This window comes from Apodemus sylvaticus, chromosome 21 (genome assembly GCF_947179515.1).
Source record: "Apodemus sylvaticus chromosome 21, mApoSyl1.1, whole genome shotgun sequence".
NCBI lineage: Eukaryota > Metazoa > Chordata > Mammalia > Rodentia > Muridae > Apodemus > Apodemus sylvaticus.
This window is the reverse complement of record NC_067492.1, coordinates 51,744,723-51,762,541: the sequence shown is the minus strand read 5'-3', so window position 1 is coordinate 51,762,541 and position 17,819 is coordinate 51,744,723. Positions and strand designations below refer to the sequence as shown.

The 17,819-nt window shown below is 47.8% G+C and overlaps 1 protein-coding gene across 3 annotated transcripts in view; it reads left to right on the top strand.

Moving 5' to 3' along the window:
• Positions 1 to 268: 268 nt before the first annotated feature.
• Znf827 (zinc finger protein 827) overlaps positions 269 to 17,819 on the top strand; it is a 191,622-nt gene continuing 174,071 nt past the window's right edge. For all 3 annotated transcript variants that reach the window (XM_052166282.1, XM_052166280.1, XM_052166283.1), the window contains exon 1: positions 269 to 933. In XM_052166282.1, coding sequence (XP_052022242.1) covers positions 891 to 933 — 43 coding nt within the window. In that variant the 5' untranslated portion in view covers positions 269 to 890. The remainder of the gene's footprint in view (positions 934 to 17,819) is intronic.

The window sequence follows — 17,819 nt, the reverse complement described above, 5'->3', positions numbered from 1 at the left end:
TTATACAGAACCAAACGTAGTTTAATACACAAAAGAAAGTGGTGAGTGCAACCTATTTCCTTTAAAAAAAATCTGTAAAATAATATTTTAAGAGCGGGGGGGGGCGGCTTTTCCACCCCCCTTGATTGGGCGACTAGCGGGATAAATTCGAAGAAGTCCATCCCACCCCCGCACGCGCGCCCCCCCATTCTTTCCAGACAGAGCAGTTGTAAATGCGAGGCTGAGTCCGCCCTGAGAGCCTTAGGGCACCTTCCTCTTTGCTGAGTGTGTGTGTGTGTGTGTGTGTGTGTGTGTGCGCGCGAGCGTGTGTCTAGCTCTCGCTCTTTCCCTCAGTCTGTGCCTCTGTGTGTGTGTGTGTGAGTGTGTGTGTGACAGAGAGGAGAGAGAGAGCGCGAGAGGAGAGCGAGAGAGCGAGCTGCGAGCTGTGCTGCCGCCGCCGCTGCCCTTTGATCCCGACATTAGTGTTAGGGGCTCGGAGACACAGCGCGCGGCCATAGACACCGCCGCACCGGCGCTCATTTATTTATACCTGCCATCACACGCGAGCACAGGACACACACACACTCACACCTATTAGATCTGTTTCCATTGAAGAATATTACGCTCGGGGACAAGCCAGGTGCACGACCAAAAAAAATTTTTTTTAAAAAGGAAAAAAAAAAAAGAAAGAAAGAAAAGAAAGAAAGAAAGAAAGGAAAGAAAAGAAGAAAACCCCTCTTCTGGCTCCAAGAAACAAGCTTCAGCCCATTGCACACACCGGAGAGAAGGGGTTTCCCCCTGCCCGCCCCCCAACTACCTCCCCGCTCCTGCCAGTGTCTGCCTGTCTGCCCCCACGGGGGTTTATTTGATCTCACATTAACCAAGGAGGAGAATGTGAGAAAAGGGGGAAAATGCCCAGGAGGAAGCAGGAGCAGCCCAAGCGCCTTCCTTCACGTAAGTCATCCCTTCTCCACCTCCTCTCGAGCCATTTTCTCGCCCTCCCTCTCCTCTTTCCCCTCCGCAGCCTCCGCCGTTGTTTTCTGCATTAGTTTAGGGTTACAGAGGTGAAACTGACAAAGACACAGCCCGGGTTACTCCTCGTTTAGGTCTATGCCGAGGCAGCCATGTTGGTGATGATCAGCCCCGTGCCCTTTCTATTCTCTCTCTCTTTTTCTTTCTTTCTCTGGCCCCCCTCTTTTTTTTTCCTTGAGATCGGGCTTTCCCCCCCTTTCCCTCCCCCTCCTCACTCCGGGTTGCGGGGGAGGGGGCGAGAGGAGGGAGGAGGGGAGTAGTGTGGATGCCGGGTTTTTGTCGCGGGTGGGGGGAGGTGGGAGAGGTTGCAATCTTGAAAAAAAAAAAAAAGAAATTCCGTGTGGATCCCGGCGCACAAGGGTGCGGGGTTGGGGCGCGCGCCGGGCCGAGGCCGTGACATGGCGATTGGGGGTGTCGGGGCGAGGGCGCGCGGCCGCCCGCCGGCCTGGGGACCGGAGAGGTCGGTCTCCGGCTAAAGGTTGCGCCGGGGTGGGTCGGCCCCGGAGCCGCGGGCGGTTGGAGCTGGAGGCGGAGGTGGAGGCGGCGGAGGAGGGGGAGACAGGGGCGGTCGAGGAGGGTGTGGGGGCGCCGGGGGGCGCGGGCGGCCGATCGGGGGGCGAGGCCGGGCAGCCGAGCGGATGTGGGGTGCGGGAGCCGCGCCGAGGCTGAGGCGAGGCAGCCAGGGCGGTGCGCGGCGCGCGAGGTCCCTGCAGAGCCGAGGGGAGGGCGGAGCAGGGCTCCCGGCCGCAATAAAATGCGGGGTCAGGCGGAGCAGACGGAGCCGGGGCGACGCGGGCTCGCAGACCCCCCTCCCCGGCCAGCCCGAGCAGAGTCCGCGACTAAAGTGCATCCCAGCCCTCCTGGCCCTAGCCACACACGCCAACTGGAGACTCGCGCCGGGCTGCGCGGCCGGGTCCCCGTCCCCTCCTCCACCCGCGCCTCGGGTCCCTCCGCGCCGCCCTCCCGCTTTTCTTTGCGAGACTCTTAACTTTTCCCCCACTCCCTCTCGGGCTCCCCCCTCGTCCCCCCCACCCCCCCAAGCTCTCCGCTCGGAGTGTTCCGAGATGCTGCTGAAGCTAAAAGTGAAGGAGAAAGAAGCAACTAAAAATATCCCCCCCGGGGCCGCCGGGCTCCTTGAATGCAGGGGAGAGGGGGCAGGGGAGAAGGCGTGGGGCGGGGTGGCGGGAGGAGGGGACGCGGGAGGCGCCGGAGGGAGGGGTCGGGGGAGACGGAGGGTCAGTTTCTCCTCTCCCCCCAACCCCCCCTGCTCCGCTCCCCTCTCCTGGGCGGCTTGGCGCTGCTCGGAGCCCGATCCTGCAAAACCCGGGCTGGGGGCGGGAGCGGAGCCGGAGCGCCTGCCCGCGCGGGTGTCAGGCCGACGTGGTCGGTCACCTGAAGTTCACGGAGGGTGGGGGAAGGGTTAAGGTTATGGTGTCTCGGTTTGTGTGTGAGCGTGTGTGTGTGTTTCCGCCGCAGACGGGAGAGCGCGATCGATCTCCCCCTCGCGAAATCTCCGTGGCGGTGCCCACGCGAGGGGGCCGCGGGTCTGCTGTGGCCCGGGCGGGCGCGGTGGCACCCGGAGTGGCGAGCAAGGGCACGCGCGGGCAGTCTGCTCCGCAAACATTCCTCTTTTCTTGCCCCTTCCCGGTATGCAAGGAGTCGACGCACAGGGCTAGGGTTGTGCTTTTTTTCCCCTTCCTTTAGGGAGAAAAAAAAAATGCCCCCGCGCAGTCCTTTCTTCGCCTGCCCGCTAGAGGTTCTGAGGATAATATCACATATGTAATATATATGCACATAAAATCACTCGCAGGCGGCTGCGAGTGTAGGAAAATTTTGTGCGAGGAGGAGGAGGAGGAGGAGGAGAAGGCGGCGCAGTCGGGGCGGGCGAGGCGGGAGGCTTCGCTCTGCGATTCACAGAAAACTCGCAGCAGTTGGTGGAAGTGTGCGTGCACATGGCCGGGCCGGGCCGGGCTTCCCTCTTGCTCGGACGCGCGTGGGCAGGGAGGGGGGAGGGAGGCTGGTGTCCCGGGCGGGCGCCACGGCGGGAGGCTTGCCCTGCTCACACAAAATGGGCTTCAGTGTTCTCTGCGAACTTGCCCTTAGATGGCAACTTTGGGAGCTGATGAGCTTGTATACGAAAACCAGGGCGGTGAGGTTACTTGGTCATTTCCCTTTCTTCTCTTCTCCCCCTGCTTTAAAAAAAAAATGTTGGCGGGGTGAGAGGGAGGGTGGGAGAGGAGAAGGGATTTATCAGTTTCGCCGAGACGGCTGGAACGCTGCCCCTCCCGCGGCGAGCAGTGCAGTCGGGCAGCTGCAGCCTGCCCTGCCGGTGACCTTGACCCTGACCTCCTGCGACTACCCTCTGTCTGAGAGGAAATTCAGGCTCCATTTTAACTCCGGTGTCTGGTGGGCCTCTCCCGCGGGTTGCTGCCTGTTGATGAAGTTTTATTTTGAGAGTGGGCTCTCTCCTTGTTCTCCGATTGAATACTGTTATCTACTCAAAAAAAAAAAAAATCACCTCCCTATTGCAGTCACATTAAGCCACTTTAACCTAAGTAAGAAGCAATTTACTTTTGGAAGCACAGTAAACGTTCCTGCCTTCACCCCTCCCCCCTCTTTTTAAGGGAAGCCTTAATTTGTAAAGCGTTTCCACCTCTTTTTGCATTGAATGGATTTTTTGTGTGCATGTGTGCTGCCTTTTCTAAGCGGGGGTTTACACGTGTTTTATAAGCAATTTACATTTTGACTAAGAGCAATTTCTGGGCAAATGGTGTATTTTTCAAGTCAGTCATAGTAACCCAGGGCTAGCTAAGAGCCCAGTGAGGATCCTAGAAACTTGAGAATGTTATACCGACATAAGGCATAGCATTTGGGTGAAAAATGAATGTTAATTTCCATTTAGTACAGAATATAGTTGTAGATCTACAGCCTAGTTTTCAATACTGCACTATTTTGTGTTTGGGAAAAGGGCTCCCTCCCTGGGAGAGCTATGCTGTATCAAGGTTAAAACACAGTTGAGTATTGGGATTAAAGGTGCCTGTTAGAAGTTATCATAGAGTTTAAAGAAGTTATACAGAGACAAACCTAAAAATTGCCCTCAACACCCTCCCCCCCCCAGTGATCTGTTTTGTAGGGGGGGGGGCAAGGAGGTGGTTTAATGAATGAACTGGGGAATTTAAATTGCTTTTAAGGCAAAAGCACCTTTCTGAGTAAATGAAAAAGTTATTAAAGCCACTATTGATGTGTTGATTTAAGAATTGATAGAACCTGTAAACATTAAGAAGTACAGCACACACACACACACACTCTTACTGTTTAAATTTCTACAACAGTTGAAATACTTTCCATTTCTGCCAGCAGTCTTGGCCCTTGCACCCCCAGCAATGGGGCTAAAGGGTTTCAGAGCACACACATACAGATGGTTTTGGTGAGTGGAGTCTACTTCTCACATTAAACAATACTCTCTAGGAACATTCTGGCCCTGCAGAGCCCACTGTCTTCCCACAGTAAGACACCAAGGAACCTGGAGAGTCCACCCGAGAGTGGATTAGTCCTGGAAATCCAGGCGAGCACTTGGCATTATCTGATACCAAGTGTGGGGTGAGCCTTGGCTCCTGGCACTGAGTACTAGCAATTCCCCAGGCTGGGCTCCCGCCTGCTAGGGTTTCTTAGCTCCTTCTGTTCAGCGAGACACCCCTGGGACTGTCAGAACCGAATTAGCTTTGGAGATGGGCGAGCCTTTAACCTGACACTACCAACCTTAGCTTTGGGTTTCTGATTTAAAATTCTACAGTCATTTCCTCCTGGACATCAAAACTGATGAGGGAGGGAGTATGTGTGTATGCTCACACATGTGTGTCATGTTTATGTTACATGGGACGTCTCATATATACTAGAAAAAAAGTGGTGTGTCCTGTGAAGATGAAGTGGTTGTATCTACATGTCAGAGAGAAGATCTGTAGTAACTTTTGGAAGTCCCAGCCAGTCAAAGATGTTAAGCTGATATATTTGAGGGCTAGGTTTAAAAATTATTATTCAAAAGAAAGGCTTTGGTTTCTTGGCTTAACAAAGTAATTTTCACTTTGGGACTTAAAATGTGACTGGACTGTTGTTGAGGGCTCTCTCACAAAAGTTCTTTCATTGATAAAGTCTAGCACCGTGTTTGAAAGAATGGCGTAGAGGTCCTCTGAACTCAGCCTGTCTTCATCAGAATCTTGAAGAGTGTAACTGAAGAAGTCTCTCAGCCTAAGAAAGGGAGCTGATTCCAGGCTGTGTGGCAGACATGGGGCCTTTCGGGCATCATTGCGTTGGCATCATGAGGCTAAGAGCGACGGGTTCAGGAAGGTTGTTTTAATGCATTTACTGCATCTGTGTGTCTGTTACCGGTGGTAATCAGCACTTTAAAATTTCACCATTAGCATCAATTCACCCACACGCACACATGAGTTTGGATCCTATTCTACTCATCAGTGGGAATTTGCCCGATACCTATTCCCCAGAGCAAGCACGAGGAAAGGTTAGTAAAAGGACTGTGTCTCACTCCTTACCCAGCTGTGGGTCAGACCCGAGCAGGTTTGTGTTCTTCATTAACACAACGTTATCAAACTCCGCTCTCCAGTAAAACCAGGAAGCAAACGACCAGACAGTGACCAGACAGCGGCTCATTCTTCATGTTTATGCTTTCATGAGTCCCGCCCCCCAACCTGTGCCGTGTGTGTGTGTGTGTGTGTGTGTGTGTGTGTGTGTGTGTGTGTATTTGTGTCTGTGTGCATGTGCGTGTGTGTCTGTGAATGTGTGTGTGTTTGTGTCTGTGTGTGTGTGCGTGAGTGTGTGTGTCTGTGTGAAGTCTGTTTCTGTGTGTGCATGAGTGTGTGCGTGAGTGTGCGTGAGTGTGTGTGTATGTCTGTGAATGTGTGTGTTTGTGTGTGTGCGTGAGTATGTGTGTCTATGTGAATGTGTGTCTGTTTCTGTGTGTGTGTGTGTGTGTGTATGTGAGTGTATGTGTGTGAGAGCGTGTATGTGTATGAGTGTGTGTGTGTGTGAGTGTGTGTGGTCTGTTTTAGTTCTTACTAATATTTGCAGGGACCACCAAGCATTATGTCCTGACTAAGCCATGGGAAAGTATTCAATCTGAAGTAGCAGAGTATTTTACAGAGCTTGTCAGGCAGATCTAACGATACTGGGGATCACTGGTGTCTGCTCCCAAAAAGAGCATCCATGCATCCCTAGGACTGCAAGGGGGTGATCGCAAGGGCTTCCTGTGAAAATACAGAAGATGGCTCAAAAATCACATCCTCTCTAATGCTTCAAAATAGTTTCTAATAAAAAAATTGATTTTTAATTTATTTGTGCCGCCATCTCACTCTCGAGACGACACAGCTGGTGTGAGTTGACAAGTCTCTCCACAAAGTGTTAATAAATCATGCGGGAGAAGTCTAAATTGGACAGCTTTCTGCTCGCCTGAGTGCCTCTGCACACTTCGTAGTGGAGGATCTTTGAATGGTCTCTGTCAGAGGGGTTTGAGGGAGGCTTTGAGACAATCTCTGCTTGGGGAGATGTGCAAAAATCAGACAGACGGTTGTGTGCCCAAAACAGAGTGTGCGCTGGGAAACCCAGACTGGTTCCTGGGCTCAGAGTTAGTTTAAAAAGTTGTTAAATGCCAGCCAGTGGTGGCGCATGCCTTTAATCCCAGCACTTGGGAGGCAGAGGCAGAAGCAGGCAGATTTCTGAGTTTGAGGCTGTCCACATGGATTTGTAGAAAAAGCTGTATTAGAAATATGAACTGCTGCCCTGGGTCGCTAAAGCAGTTTGCTTGGTAATCTCAGAACTTCGGATTCAGGTTGTATCTGCACACATGAAGTTTCACAAAATGGAAAAAAAGTTCTGTCATCTTGGGCTACCAGCTCTGTTCAGCCACTTGTCAATTTTTGGATGGGCCAATGTCCTAGTTAATTGGGATTGCAGTGACGAGATGCTTTCAGTCAGGTACTTCATTAAACAACACATGTCCTTTTCCCTCATAGCTGTTGAGGTTGAGAAGTTCAAAGTCAAGGTGACCACAGATTCCGTGTTAAGTGATAAAGACTCACCTCTCTTCGGACAGCGTGGCTTTCGGGTGTACTCACGCTGTGGAACGGGTGACTAAGTCACCTGGGGAACCTTTCATCATGGTTCTGCCCTATGACCCACTCACCCTGGTGAGACCTTCCTCCTGATGCCATCACACCAGGGATGGAGTTCCAATATAGGGATATAGGATATAAAGATCCAGACTATAGCTCAAGGTCTGCAGGAAGTGACGGAGGTGCCCGCTTTGCTGCACTGTGTGGAGCTTGCTTAGTGCCTCTGCCTGGTCACCAGGGCCCTCGGCAGGGCGTGAGCGGTGCCACATCACTGCAGTGGGTTTTTTATCCTTTAGCCCTTATTTGAAGCAGTCCTCTTCTCTAATCTTCATCTTCAGATCCTAGTGGAGCTTTAGGATCTGAAAGGCAAAACCAACAGAACGAGCTGGTGTTGATCTTCCTATTTTGATGACGTATCAGTAATTTTCTGTAATTTAATCAGACTGCTTGCACACCAAGATAGTGGAGTATGCATGGTCTACAGAACGGGACTTCGGGGTGTGTTAAAGGATTTCTGGCATGAGAATTTACAAGGCTGTGGGCTTTTTAGATAAAGGAATAGATTCTGGGTTTTTACTTACTAGAAATAAATTCAGGGCCTCTTTATGGTAAGGAGTGGTGTGTGTGTGTGTGTGTGTGTGTGCATGTACATGCTGCATATGCCCATGCATTCTTTTGTTTTCATTACTTATCTTGGCCTTGGTAATGTACCCTTAAAATGCCATTTTGGGGTTCAGCCTTGAGAGAGCCTTCTTTCACTCAGTCTGTCCTACCTCCTCCTTTGGAAGGTATAGCTGGGTAATCCATAGCTTCTCAGGCTAAGTGTACAAAACGCTTTACGGTTCATAGTAGCTGAGATGTCTTCTGTCATATTTCATAAGAAAATAATGTGCAAAGCGCAGACCTTGCAAGCGTCTGGGACTGCTTGGTGGCCTGAGCTTCTTAGCCTCTCTCCTGTCTGGTGAAGGATAAGTTTGGCATTTCTACCTCTGTCTGAAAGTTAGCTTTTTTATGGTACTAAAGGACAGTGTACAAGTAAGTGCCGAAGTGGGGACCTGTCTGATGGCTCTTGTTGGCCACCAACAGCCCACCTTGGACAGAACAGGTGCAGAGCCAAGAGGGCGTCATAGACTTAAATCCAACTTTAGCTTAATGCTAATCTTAAATTGCATGGTGTATATTGATGTTGATTTATATTCTAACAGTCAGCTTCAAGTCACACACACACACACACACACACACACACTGGACTGTGGGTAACTTTATGAAGTTCGCAGTGAAACCCACCCCTAGTCTGAGGTCAGAATGTGGCCATTAGCAACTCTGTTTTCGAATAGTAACCGAAGGCTATATTAAATGGAAGATGACCCAGGGGTATATTAACTGCAAGTGAGTCTACATGCCTAAAGAAGATAGTTTCTTCAACTGTTCAGTCCCTTTGAATTACAAACAAACAAACAAACAACAAATAAAAGAACCCAGCCTTTCCCACCGAAGTTCTGCCTCTGTGGTTCTTGTGTGACCAAGTGGTCTTTGCCTGTATTTTAAAGAAAACCTAACCATTGAAAGATGTAGTTCAGTAGTAGACAGCTTGCCTAGCACACTTGAGGACCTGGGTTCAGTTCCTAGTGCTGGCAGGGGAAAACCAAACTCAGCCAAGTTCTCTCTGCCAGGAAGGACTAGATCAACAGGCTTCTGAGTCTGTGAAACTGATAACTTCGGCTGTTTTCTGCTAATTTCTTCATAGGTCAGAAGAGTTAGACCCCATTAGAAGCGGGTGCGAGGGAACAGAAGCAAGGAGAGAGAGGTGTGGATCTCAGGTTGAATTGTTTGGAGTGCTCTGAAGGAGTTGGCCTTCAAAGGGGACTGAGGAAGGCCAGGGGACAAGGATCTTTTACATGATTGATCACAGTATCTGAGCCTTTGAAACAAGCTACTGGACTTGTGGAGGATGATAGGTTTTTCTCAAGTTAAGGTGGCTGATTTTTAAAAGCTCTGGCTTTGCAATTAGATAGAGAGAATCTCCCCAGTGACTTTGGTCTCTTTTCCTTTTGCTGAATAGTGTGTACGTAAAGTAAAAGCGAGGGCTAGTGGTGAAGGGCACGCCCACCCTCCTGTGCGGGGCTGTTCAGATCCCCCAGCTCTGCCACTGGCAAGCTATGTGACCTTGGGCCAATGACTTACCTTCTCTGTTATTCAATTTTTTCATCTTTACTGATAATGGTTTCTATATCTTCAGAGTTAGCATTAGGGTCATTTAAATACATGTGAGTATTGTATGCATATACAAATCATGCCTAATTAGTGCCCAACACAGAATAAATAGAAGATACAGTTAAGCATATGAAATATGTTTGTGTGCTTAGGTTGTGATTAGATCAACATTCTGATCTCAAGCTTTATGATGGTTTTGGTGTTTCCCATTTTTGTTCTGTTTTTTTTTTCCACAGATCTCATTAGTGGGGTGAGTAGTAAGAGTATAATCTGGTAAAGTTCATTTATGAAGCTATTATTGTAGGGCTTGACTAACACGTATTCTGTAGGCCAACAATGTTATAATAGGCTGTTGCTAAAGGAATGAGTTCCTTTGTGTGTGTGATCTGGCTGAAATTACATCTAAGTTGTGTAATAACCATATGAATTATGACAGGTCTTTACTCGAAGGTAAGGACAATGAATCCTCTTATGGTGACTTCCGGTGAAACTTCGGGGAGGATAGGCATTTAATGAGGGTCTGCTAGCTGTTCATTCAACAGACAGTGCATGGATTAAAATGACAGAGGAAATTGACACTAGGTTTTCCATATGTCATATGGGTCATAGTTGAGAGTTTGCACAAATTGGAGACAGACAGTCTGCTGTGTCTAATCACAGGGAACCAGTCCAAGGGAGCAAATCCATGGATCTTAAATAAAGTCCTGAGGGCTGTGTGTCTGCTGCATGGTTTGTTCACGCCGAAGGTCACAGACAGGTGCCACACTCACATGTTCTGTCCTGCACAATATGTTTAAAAGCTTCAGACAGAATTTTGGAAATTGGCACACACACACACACACACACACACACACAAGAAAGAAGCCTCATTTCCAGCTACGTTTGAATACTTGGAAGAGCAAGCAGCACCGTCCCCCCTCTCCACATGGCTGCAATCTGCCGTAGTCAGTGACGGGCTGTCTCCTTCCCTGGACAGGTGCTCATCAGACTGCCACAGTTCCCGCCACTCGGCCACCATGTCCCCATATGCATGTACACCTGCCCACCTCCCCCAACTCTCTTCCTTTGCCATCCCTGAAGGCATTTGGACTAGAGACTGTTCTGTGCTCCGAAGCATTTTCTGATCTGTTAATTTAGCACCGTGTCAAAGGTACTGTGAACCATATTGCAGGGCGGAGTTCAAGATGCAGTGCAAGGCGGGGCTTCAGGGCCCGCCTGGGACACATTTTAGCTATGATGGTAGCAAGTGGCTCTATCTGTGGTCCTCACTTAAATGTGGCTGAAACAGGTTCTAAAGGAACTGCGTGAGCTCCTTCCTGTACATGGATTTTTATATGCATGTAGTATGAACATGATTCATGCTGGTGGTATTCACATGCCTGAGCTGTGCACTCATCCCAGCTGAGGGGATCAGGGGTTTCTCACACTGTGCTTGAAAAGCCTTGCTTGCCCTTCAGTTTCTGATCACTGCCAGGCTGCTCAACCGTTCTCTTTTGTGAACGTGCACTAGATGGGGGTGTCTTGAAGACACAGACACCCCCGGACTTAATTCAGTTGGCTTAGAGGTGACCTTTTCAAAATTAAATTCCCCAGGTATCTGAGTGAACAACCCAAGTTGAGGATTCTTGAATTAGCCAGGGCTATCCCACTCTGGGGTGATGTCATCCCAGCTACCAAGACATGAGATGTTGGGCCCAGACAGGTTAGTGACCACACTTTGTTAGATCTTAAAACCAGGGCTTGAGTAACTGGCTCCAGTTTGTTCAGGCTGGAAAACAAAGACCTGGAGGAGAACCGGTGCTGGTCGGAAGAATGGATTCACCAGTGTCTACCCCACCCACAGACCGGCCCTCTCACTTTCTTCCCAGCCAGACTTCTCACGGGCTCTGGGGCCTTGGAAGAGTAGTTTAACTTCTGTGCTGCTTCAGTAAGTCCATCTTATAATAATACTATGCTACACTAACATTTTGTTTATGGTATGCTTTTAGTTCCGGGAAGCCATTTTCCTGGGACCATCTGCCTATGAAGCACGTGGAGGAGAGCAGCTTCTCCTGGTTATTGGCAGAAAGGGAGAAACTGAGTTAGAGAGAGAAAAGCAGCTCAAGGTTAAATGCATCGGTGGGTGTCTTGGTCAGGACACCGATGAGTGTAGAGTGTCCAAGGACTGCGAGATCTTCCTGGGTCTCACGGAGTCTTCTTGGCACCTCTGCCCTAGCTCAGAGACCTCAGCTACTGAGAGAATACTTGGATCTGCATGGTTCATGAAAAGTGCCACTAATGGCATCTCTTTCCTTGAAGATCCTAGATCTGGGCTTCTGATGTTAGGCAAGTGGTGAGCAGTACACTTTGGGGGCCTTGCTCCCGTGCTCCCTAAAGTGTGCATGGCCTCGGAGATGGGTTAGCATTAGACTTCTCTTCTGCCATGGTTTGGCTCATCCTACTGTCCAGCAGGCCTCTTTAAAGCAGGAACCACAACTGTATGCAGGAGGGAGCTCTGCTCAGGAGACACAATGCTCCAAAAAGAGTTACTGCACTGCGTTTCATGTCTCTGTCTAGAAAAACTCCAACTAAGAGCTTACCGAGTTTTCATCTGACCCTAGGAAGACGGGGATCACATTATATAGTTTCTTGCTTTCTGATGATTGTGGAGGGAGAAAAGGCACCGTTCCAAAGTAGTATTTGGGTGAGTTAGATTGCTTGATTATAGTTGGGGCGTGGGCATGTGGGGTGTTTGTTTTTCTTTTTGAGATACTGGCGGGCTACATAGTCCAGACTGGCCTTGAACTCATGATCTCTCTTCTTCTGCTTCTCTATTGCTGGGGCCATGCATGTTCCCCACCGTGCCCAGGTAAAGTGGTTTAGGTAGGAATCCCATGGTCTTTAGAAAGCTGGAACCAGAGAAAACGTTGACAAGATGAGGACCTGTTGAGTCCTCTCTGAGACAGAGATCGTGTCTGTGGGAGGAAGCTGGTTCAGCCAGCTGCCAGGAGAGATTGCCTCAGGAGGTCTAGGCGTTTGGAGTGCGATGGGAAGACATGTGGACGCACTCCTATAACTGTATTGGCTTTGGGGGGGGGTCGGCGGGAGGTAGAACCCAGGGTTTGTGCACCCCAGCATGTGTTCAGCCACCGAACCCCGTCCCTTTCAGCCCATTATTTCAAAGATTTATTTAATGTGTATGAACATTTTGTCCTCATGAACATATGTGCTCTGTGTTACTGTACAGAGAGTAACCCATGGAGGCCAGAAGAAGGCCTCAGTTCCCCTGGAGCTGGAATTACAGGTGGTTGGTGTGAGCCACCGTGTGGGTGCTGGGATTGGATTTAGGTCCTCTGTAAAAGCAACAAGTGTATCTAACTGCGGAGCTCCATCTCCAGCCCCTTATATCACAGCACACGCTTCATATAACTAATTAACACTAGATATAAATGTTTAAAATGTGTCACACTTCCTTCTCCCAGCCTCCCTCTCTAATGTAATCAAGAAATAATATTTAAAATTCAGCCTTTGTTTGAAATATGGATGTAATTGCACATAGTTGCCTTACAGGATTTAAGGGCTGCTTTCAAAACAAGGGTGGCTTGTTACGTCATTCCTGTAAGTGGATAGAGTCATATCTGCAATATTGAATCCAGACTGGATGCTCTGATTTAAAGGTGATGATAAACCACTTCTAGAGGGAGGCAAAAGATTGTTGTAGACTCTTGAAGTCATCATCCGAGGAATTAATTAGTGAGGTATAAGGTCTGGAGTGCCTTATCTGAAGATAGGAGTCGGAGTGGATCAAAATCACTTCTGGCACCGACAGCTGAAGGCATGAAGTTTTTCTGTTGGGTACAAGGGGGTGACATTCTCAGAGTTGTCACCTGTGTTCAGTTGTCCGTTAAGATGGTAGCTGTCTCTTTTCTTGTACATTGCTTCCTTCAGTCAAGCAGCAGAAAGGAAGTGTTTATAGGGGGTCGGGGAGAGTAGTAGGGGCACCTGGGAGGATTTCTCAAGTTTGGCTTGAAAGTTGTTTTCATAAGTAAAGGAGTCGCTAAGCAGAAAAAGTGTTCCAGTTAATGGAAGTTAAGTTTCATTTGATTACATGGAAGATGTATTGAAACTCAGGCAATGGTGGCAGGCACCTTTTATCCCAGCACCGGGGAAGAAATGACAAGGAGATCTCAGAGTTCAGCCTGCACTAAGGAGAGAGTTTCAGGACAGCCAGGACTACATAGAATGGCCCTGTGTTGGTAAAATGAAAGAGAGATGCAGAGTGTGTGTGTGTGTGTGTGTGTGTGTGTGTGTGTGTGTGTGTGTGTGTGTGTGTTGTACTGAGTACCAAAAGCAAACAACAGAACCCCTGTTCCAATGGGTGTGATGATTACATAGGCCTATAATCTAGGGCTTGAGAGGCTGAGGCAGGAGGATTATGAGTTCAAGTCAGTGAGTCAATCAGTCAATAAGCAGACAAAACCAAAACCTGTCCCTCTCCCTCCAAAAAGCCCAAGCAACTGTCCAACATCGAGTAAACCCTGTGTGTGTGGAGAAGTTAGCTTAACTCAATGGATTTCTAAAGACTTCTATTAGTTTGGGGACACAGAGGCAAGAAGTATTGAACTCTAAAATAATCTTGTTTCACAAAGAAGAGTTATGTAATGGAAATGCTGCTCTGGTGACTTTCTATTATCAATGTAAAACTGGAACTCATTCTTTCCCTGGGGACACCTCTTCAATAACTGAACTTTTAGCTTTTAGGAGTTTGGATGCATGGCAGCTGGTACAAGGTAGAAATGTGGAGCTAGGGTTTGACATCCTGGGGAAGCTACGTCTCCATGTTCTACTATTCTGCATGTTAAGGGCGTGGACTTAACCACAGAACTGTGACATGTGCACCCTGCCACAGTTTTTTTATGCAATCAGCAGACACATACGAACAGACATTGCAACAATCATGGGGCAATATTCTGTGACTTTGTATGAGACAATATTTTATGACTTTGATATGTAGATATTTGTGGGGACACAGTCTAAGAGGGGCAGGTGAAAGACTCCTGCAATGTAGCATCTGAAGCAGCCATTTAGATGCTGAGGACTGAGAACATTCCAAGTAGAAGAAATGATAGTAGCCAAGAGAGGCTGAGGGAACCTGGACTAGTAAGAAGCCACTACAAGGAGGGTGTTGCCCTCCGTGGGTCCAGATGGGAGAGTAGAAGGCAGGGTAAAGACAGCAGGAAGTGACTCGTAAGATTGTGCTGGTTCTAGAGGAGGGTGAGTGAAATTCAGAAATTGGCTGCAAAATGTGCTCTTCCCTTGATAGAAATGGGGACAGAGACTGTGGGGCTTGTGAAGGAGGTCACCTTTTAAAGCAGAGAGATCTCTGTTGAAAAAGCCATTCGGATGCATGGCTGTGGGTGCCTTTACTGATGGCATCAAGGCGAGAGCCCTGCCCCATAGCACTCTCTGTGACTTGAGCCTCTGTAAAGGTCTGCCTCCCTTCTTGGCCCCTTTCACCTCAGGCATAAGTAGCCAGAAAGTTCTAGTTCAGGATAGAGTGCTTGCCATTCAGGTGTGAGGAACCGCAGTTCAGATCCCAGTACCCACATACAAACCGAGCAGGTGTAGTGGCCCACCTACAATGCGAGCACTTGGGAGGTGGAGACGGGACCTTCTGGGCAAGCTGGATAGCCAAACGAGCCAAACTGGTGATGGGCTCCAGTGAGAGACCCTGCCTCAGAGCCATGGAAGACATTTGGCATCAACTTCTGGCTCCACACGCATGTCTACACACATGTATACACACCTGTACACACATGCTTACACCTGCAGGGAAACAAAGTTCTACTGTGGTGCCTCTTACAAGAGACAACATGCCTAACTTACTCCTGCAAATGTTGGTACTGGAGATCCTGTCTGGGTGTAGTCTTACCTGTAACCCCCACAACAGTTCATTTTACCTTAATTTCAGTTTATGATTTCATTTTCTACCTTCCTGTCTGTGAAATTTGTAAGTGTGGTAATGTTAGGGCTGGTAGCCTTCCGCACCTTAGTGTTTTCATTCTGTGATTGCCTTGCTGAGGCGATCCATGTTGGTGAATGCGGTGTGAACAGCAGAGCTGCAGTACAGATCATGTGACCCAGGACTAGCATCACTAAGATGCTGGCTTTTTCTCAGGATCTACCCAAACCCCCAGGAAGTTACTGAGAGCTCCAAAGAGGAGCTCTCATTTTATACATACATATCTATCTATCTATCTATCTACCTATCTATCTATCTATCTATCTATCTATCTGTCTAAAACAGAGAAATTAAGTATTTCTATTGCTAAGAATAACAAATCTCATGGTATTGGCACAGTGACAGACAACTGGACCAATGGAATAGAATTGAAGATCCAGAAATGAACCCACACACCTATGGTCACTTGATCTTCGACAAAGGAGTGGAAAACATCCAGTGGAATGAAGATGGCCTTTTCAACAAATGGTGCTGGTTCAATTGGAGGAGAGCATGCAGAATGCGAATTGATCCATTCTTATCTCCATGTACTAAACTTCACTCCAAGTGGATCAAGGACCTCCATGTAAAACCAGACACACTGAAACTAATAGAAAAGAAACTGGGGAAGACCCTTGAGGACATGGGCACAGGGGAAAAGTTCCTGAACAGATCACCAATAGCTTATGCTCTAAGATCAAGAATTGACAAATGGGACCTCATAAAATTACAAAGTTTCTATAAGGCAAAGGACACTGTTAAAAGGACAAAACGGCAACCATCAAATTGGGAAAGGATATTCACCAACCCCACATCTGATAGAAGGCTAATATCCAATATATACAAAGAACTCAAGAAGTTAGACCCCAGGGAACCAAATAACCCTATTAAAAATGGGGTACAGATCTAAACAAAGAATTCTCACCTGAAGAAATTCGGATGGCCGAGAGGCACCTTAAGAAGTGCTCAACATCATTAGTCATTAGGAGAATGCAAATTAAAACAACCCCGAGATTTCACCTTACACAAGTCAGAATGGCTAAGGTCAAAAACTCAGGAGACAGCAGGTGTTGGCAAGGATGTGGACAAAGAGGAACACTCCTCCACTGCTGATGGGGCTGTAAGATGGTACAACCACTTTGGAAATCAGTCTGGCGGTTCCTCAGAAAACTGGACAGGACACTTTCAGAGGACCCTGCTATACCTCTCCTGGGCATATACCCAAAGGATTCCCCGGCATGCTATAAAGACACATGCTCCATTATGTTCATAGCAGCCTTATTTATAATAGCCAGAAGCTGGAAAGAACCCAGATGTCACTCAAAGGAGGAATGGATGCAGAAAATGTGGTATATTTACACAATAGAATACTGCTCAGCAATTAGAAACAGTGAATTCACAAAATTTTTAGGCAAATGGTTGATCTGGAAAATATCATCCTAAGTGAGGTAACCCAATCACAAAAGAATACACATGGAATGCAATCTCTGATAAGTGGATATTAATTAGCCCAGAAGCCCTGAATACTCAAGGCACAAATCATATAACAAATGACTCCCATGAAGAAGTATGGAGAGGGTCCTGATCCTGGAAAGGATTGATCTAGCATTGGAGGGGAATATAAGGACAGAGAAAAAGGAGGGAGGTGATTGGAGAAGGGATGGAGAGAAGAAGGTTTATGGGACATGGGGAGGGGGGATCTGGGAAAGGGGAAATCATTTGGAATGTAAACAAAGAATATAGAAAATAAAAATATTAAAAAAGAAAGGCAGAAAGTTAAAAAAAAAGAATAACAAATCTATCCCAACACATGCTACTTATAGGTGGCACAGTTTTCAATGAAAATATGTGTTTTTTCAAAAGAGTAAGAAAGTGGTGGTTTGTGTGTGTGTCTGCCAATCTGAAGTGTCTGGCTTCTGGACGAGCACTGGGTCCTCAGCTGTTGATGTGTTCACTGTTTAGCATCAGGCTAGGGAGGGAGAGCTGCCTTCCTACAGACTCAGTGCCACCTTTTCACGCATTGTGTATGGTCTCGGAACGACACCAAGGTCTTGCAGTGCGGAATCAAAGCATTGCCACACACTTTTCATGTCCACTACACTTAAATCTACTGAGCGGGCATGTGGTTTGACTGGATTGTCATGCACATAGCATCAGTACTGAACATTCCAGAAATATGGACTCCCTGAGTTATATAGATCTAGAAAATGTTGATACATCTTATTGTAAATGTAAGAATTATTTATATCCCCAGGAATGTTGTCGGGAAAAAGTCTTTTAAGTATGGTATTGGGAACCTGTCAAGTTTATAGCGTAGCAAACATGTTTTCCAAAATTTTAATGGTTACTTGAAAGCATGAATCTTATCACTGGCTAAAAATACTGTCAGCCTTCCCTTGGAGAATCAGCTTTACTTTGTTCCCTTCCAAGAAACGGGCTGCCAAAGGCCCGCATGTGACTGACGGTAATTTGTCAGTTATCCTTCCAATTAA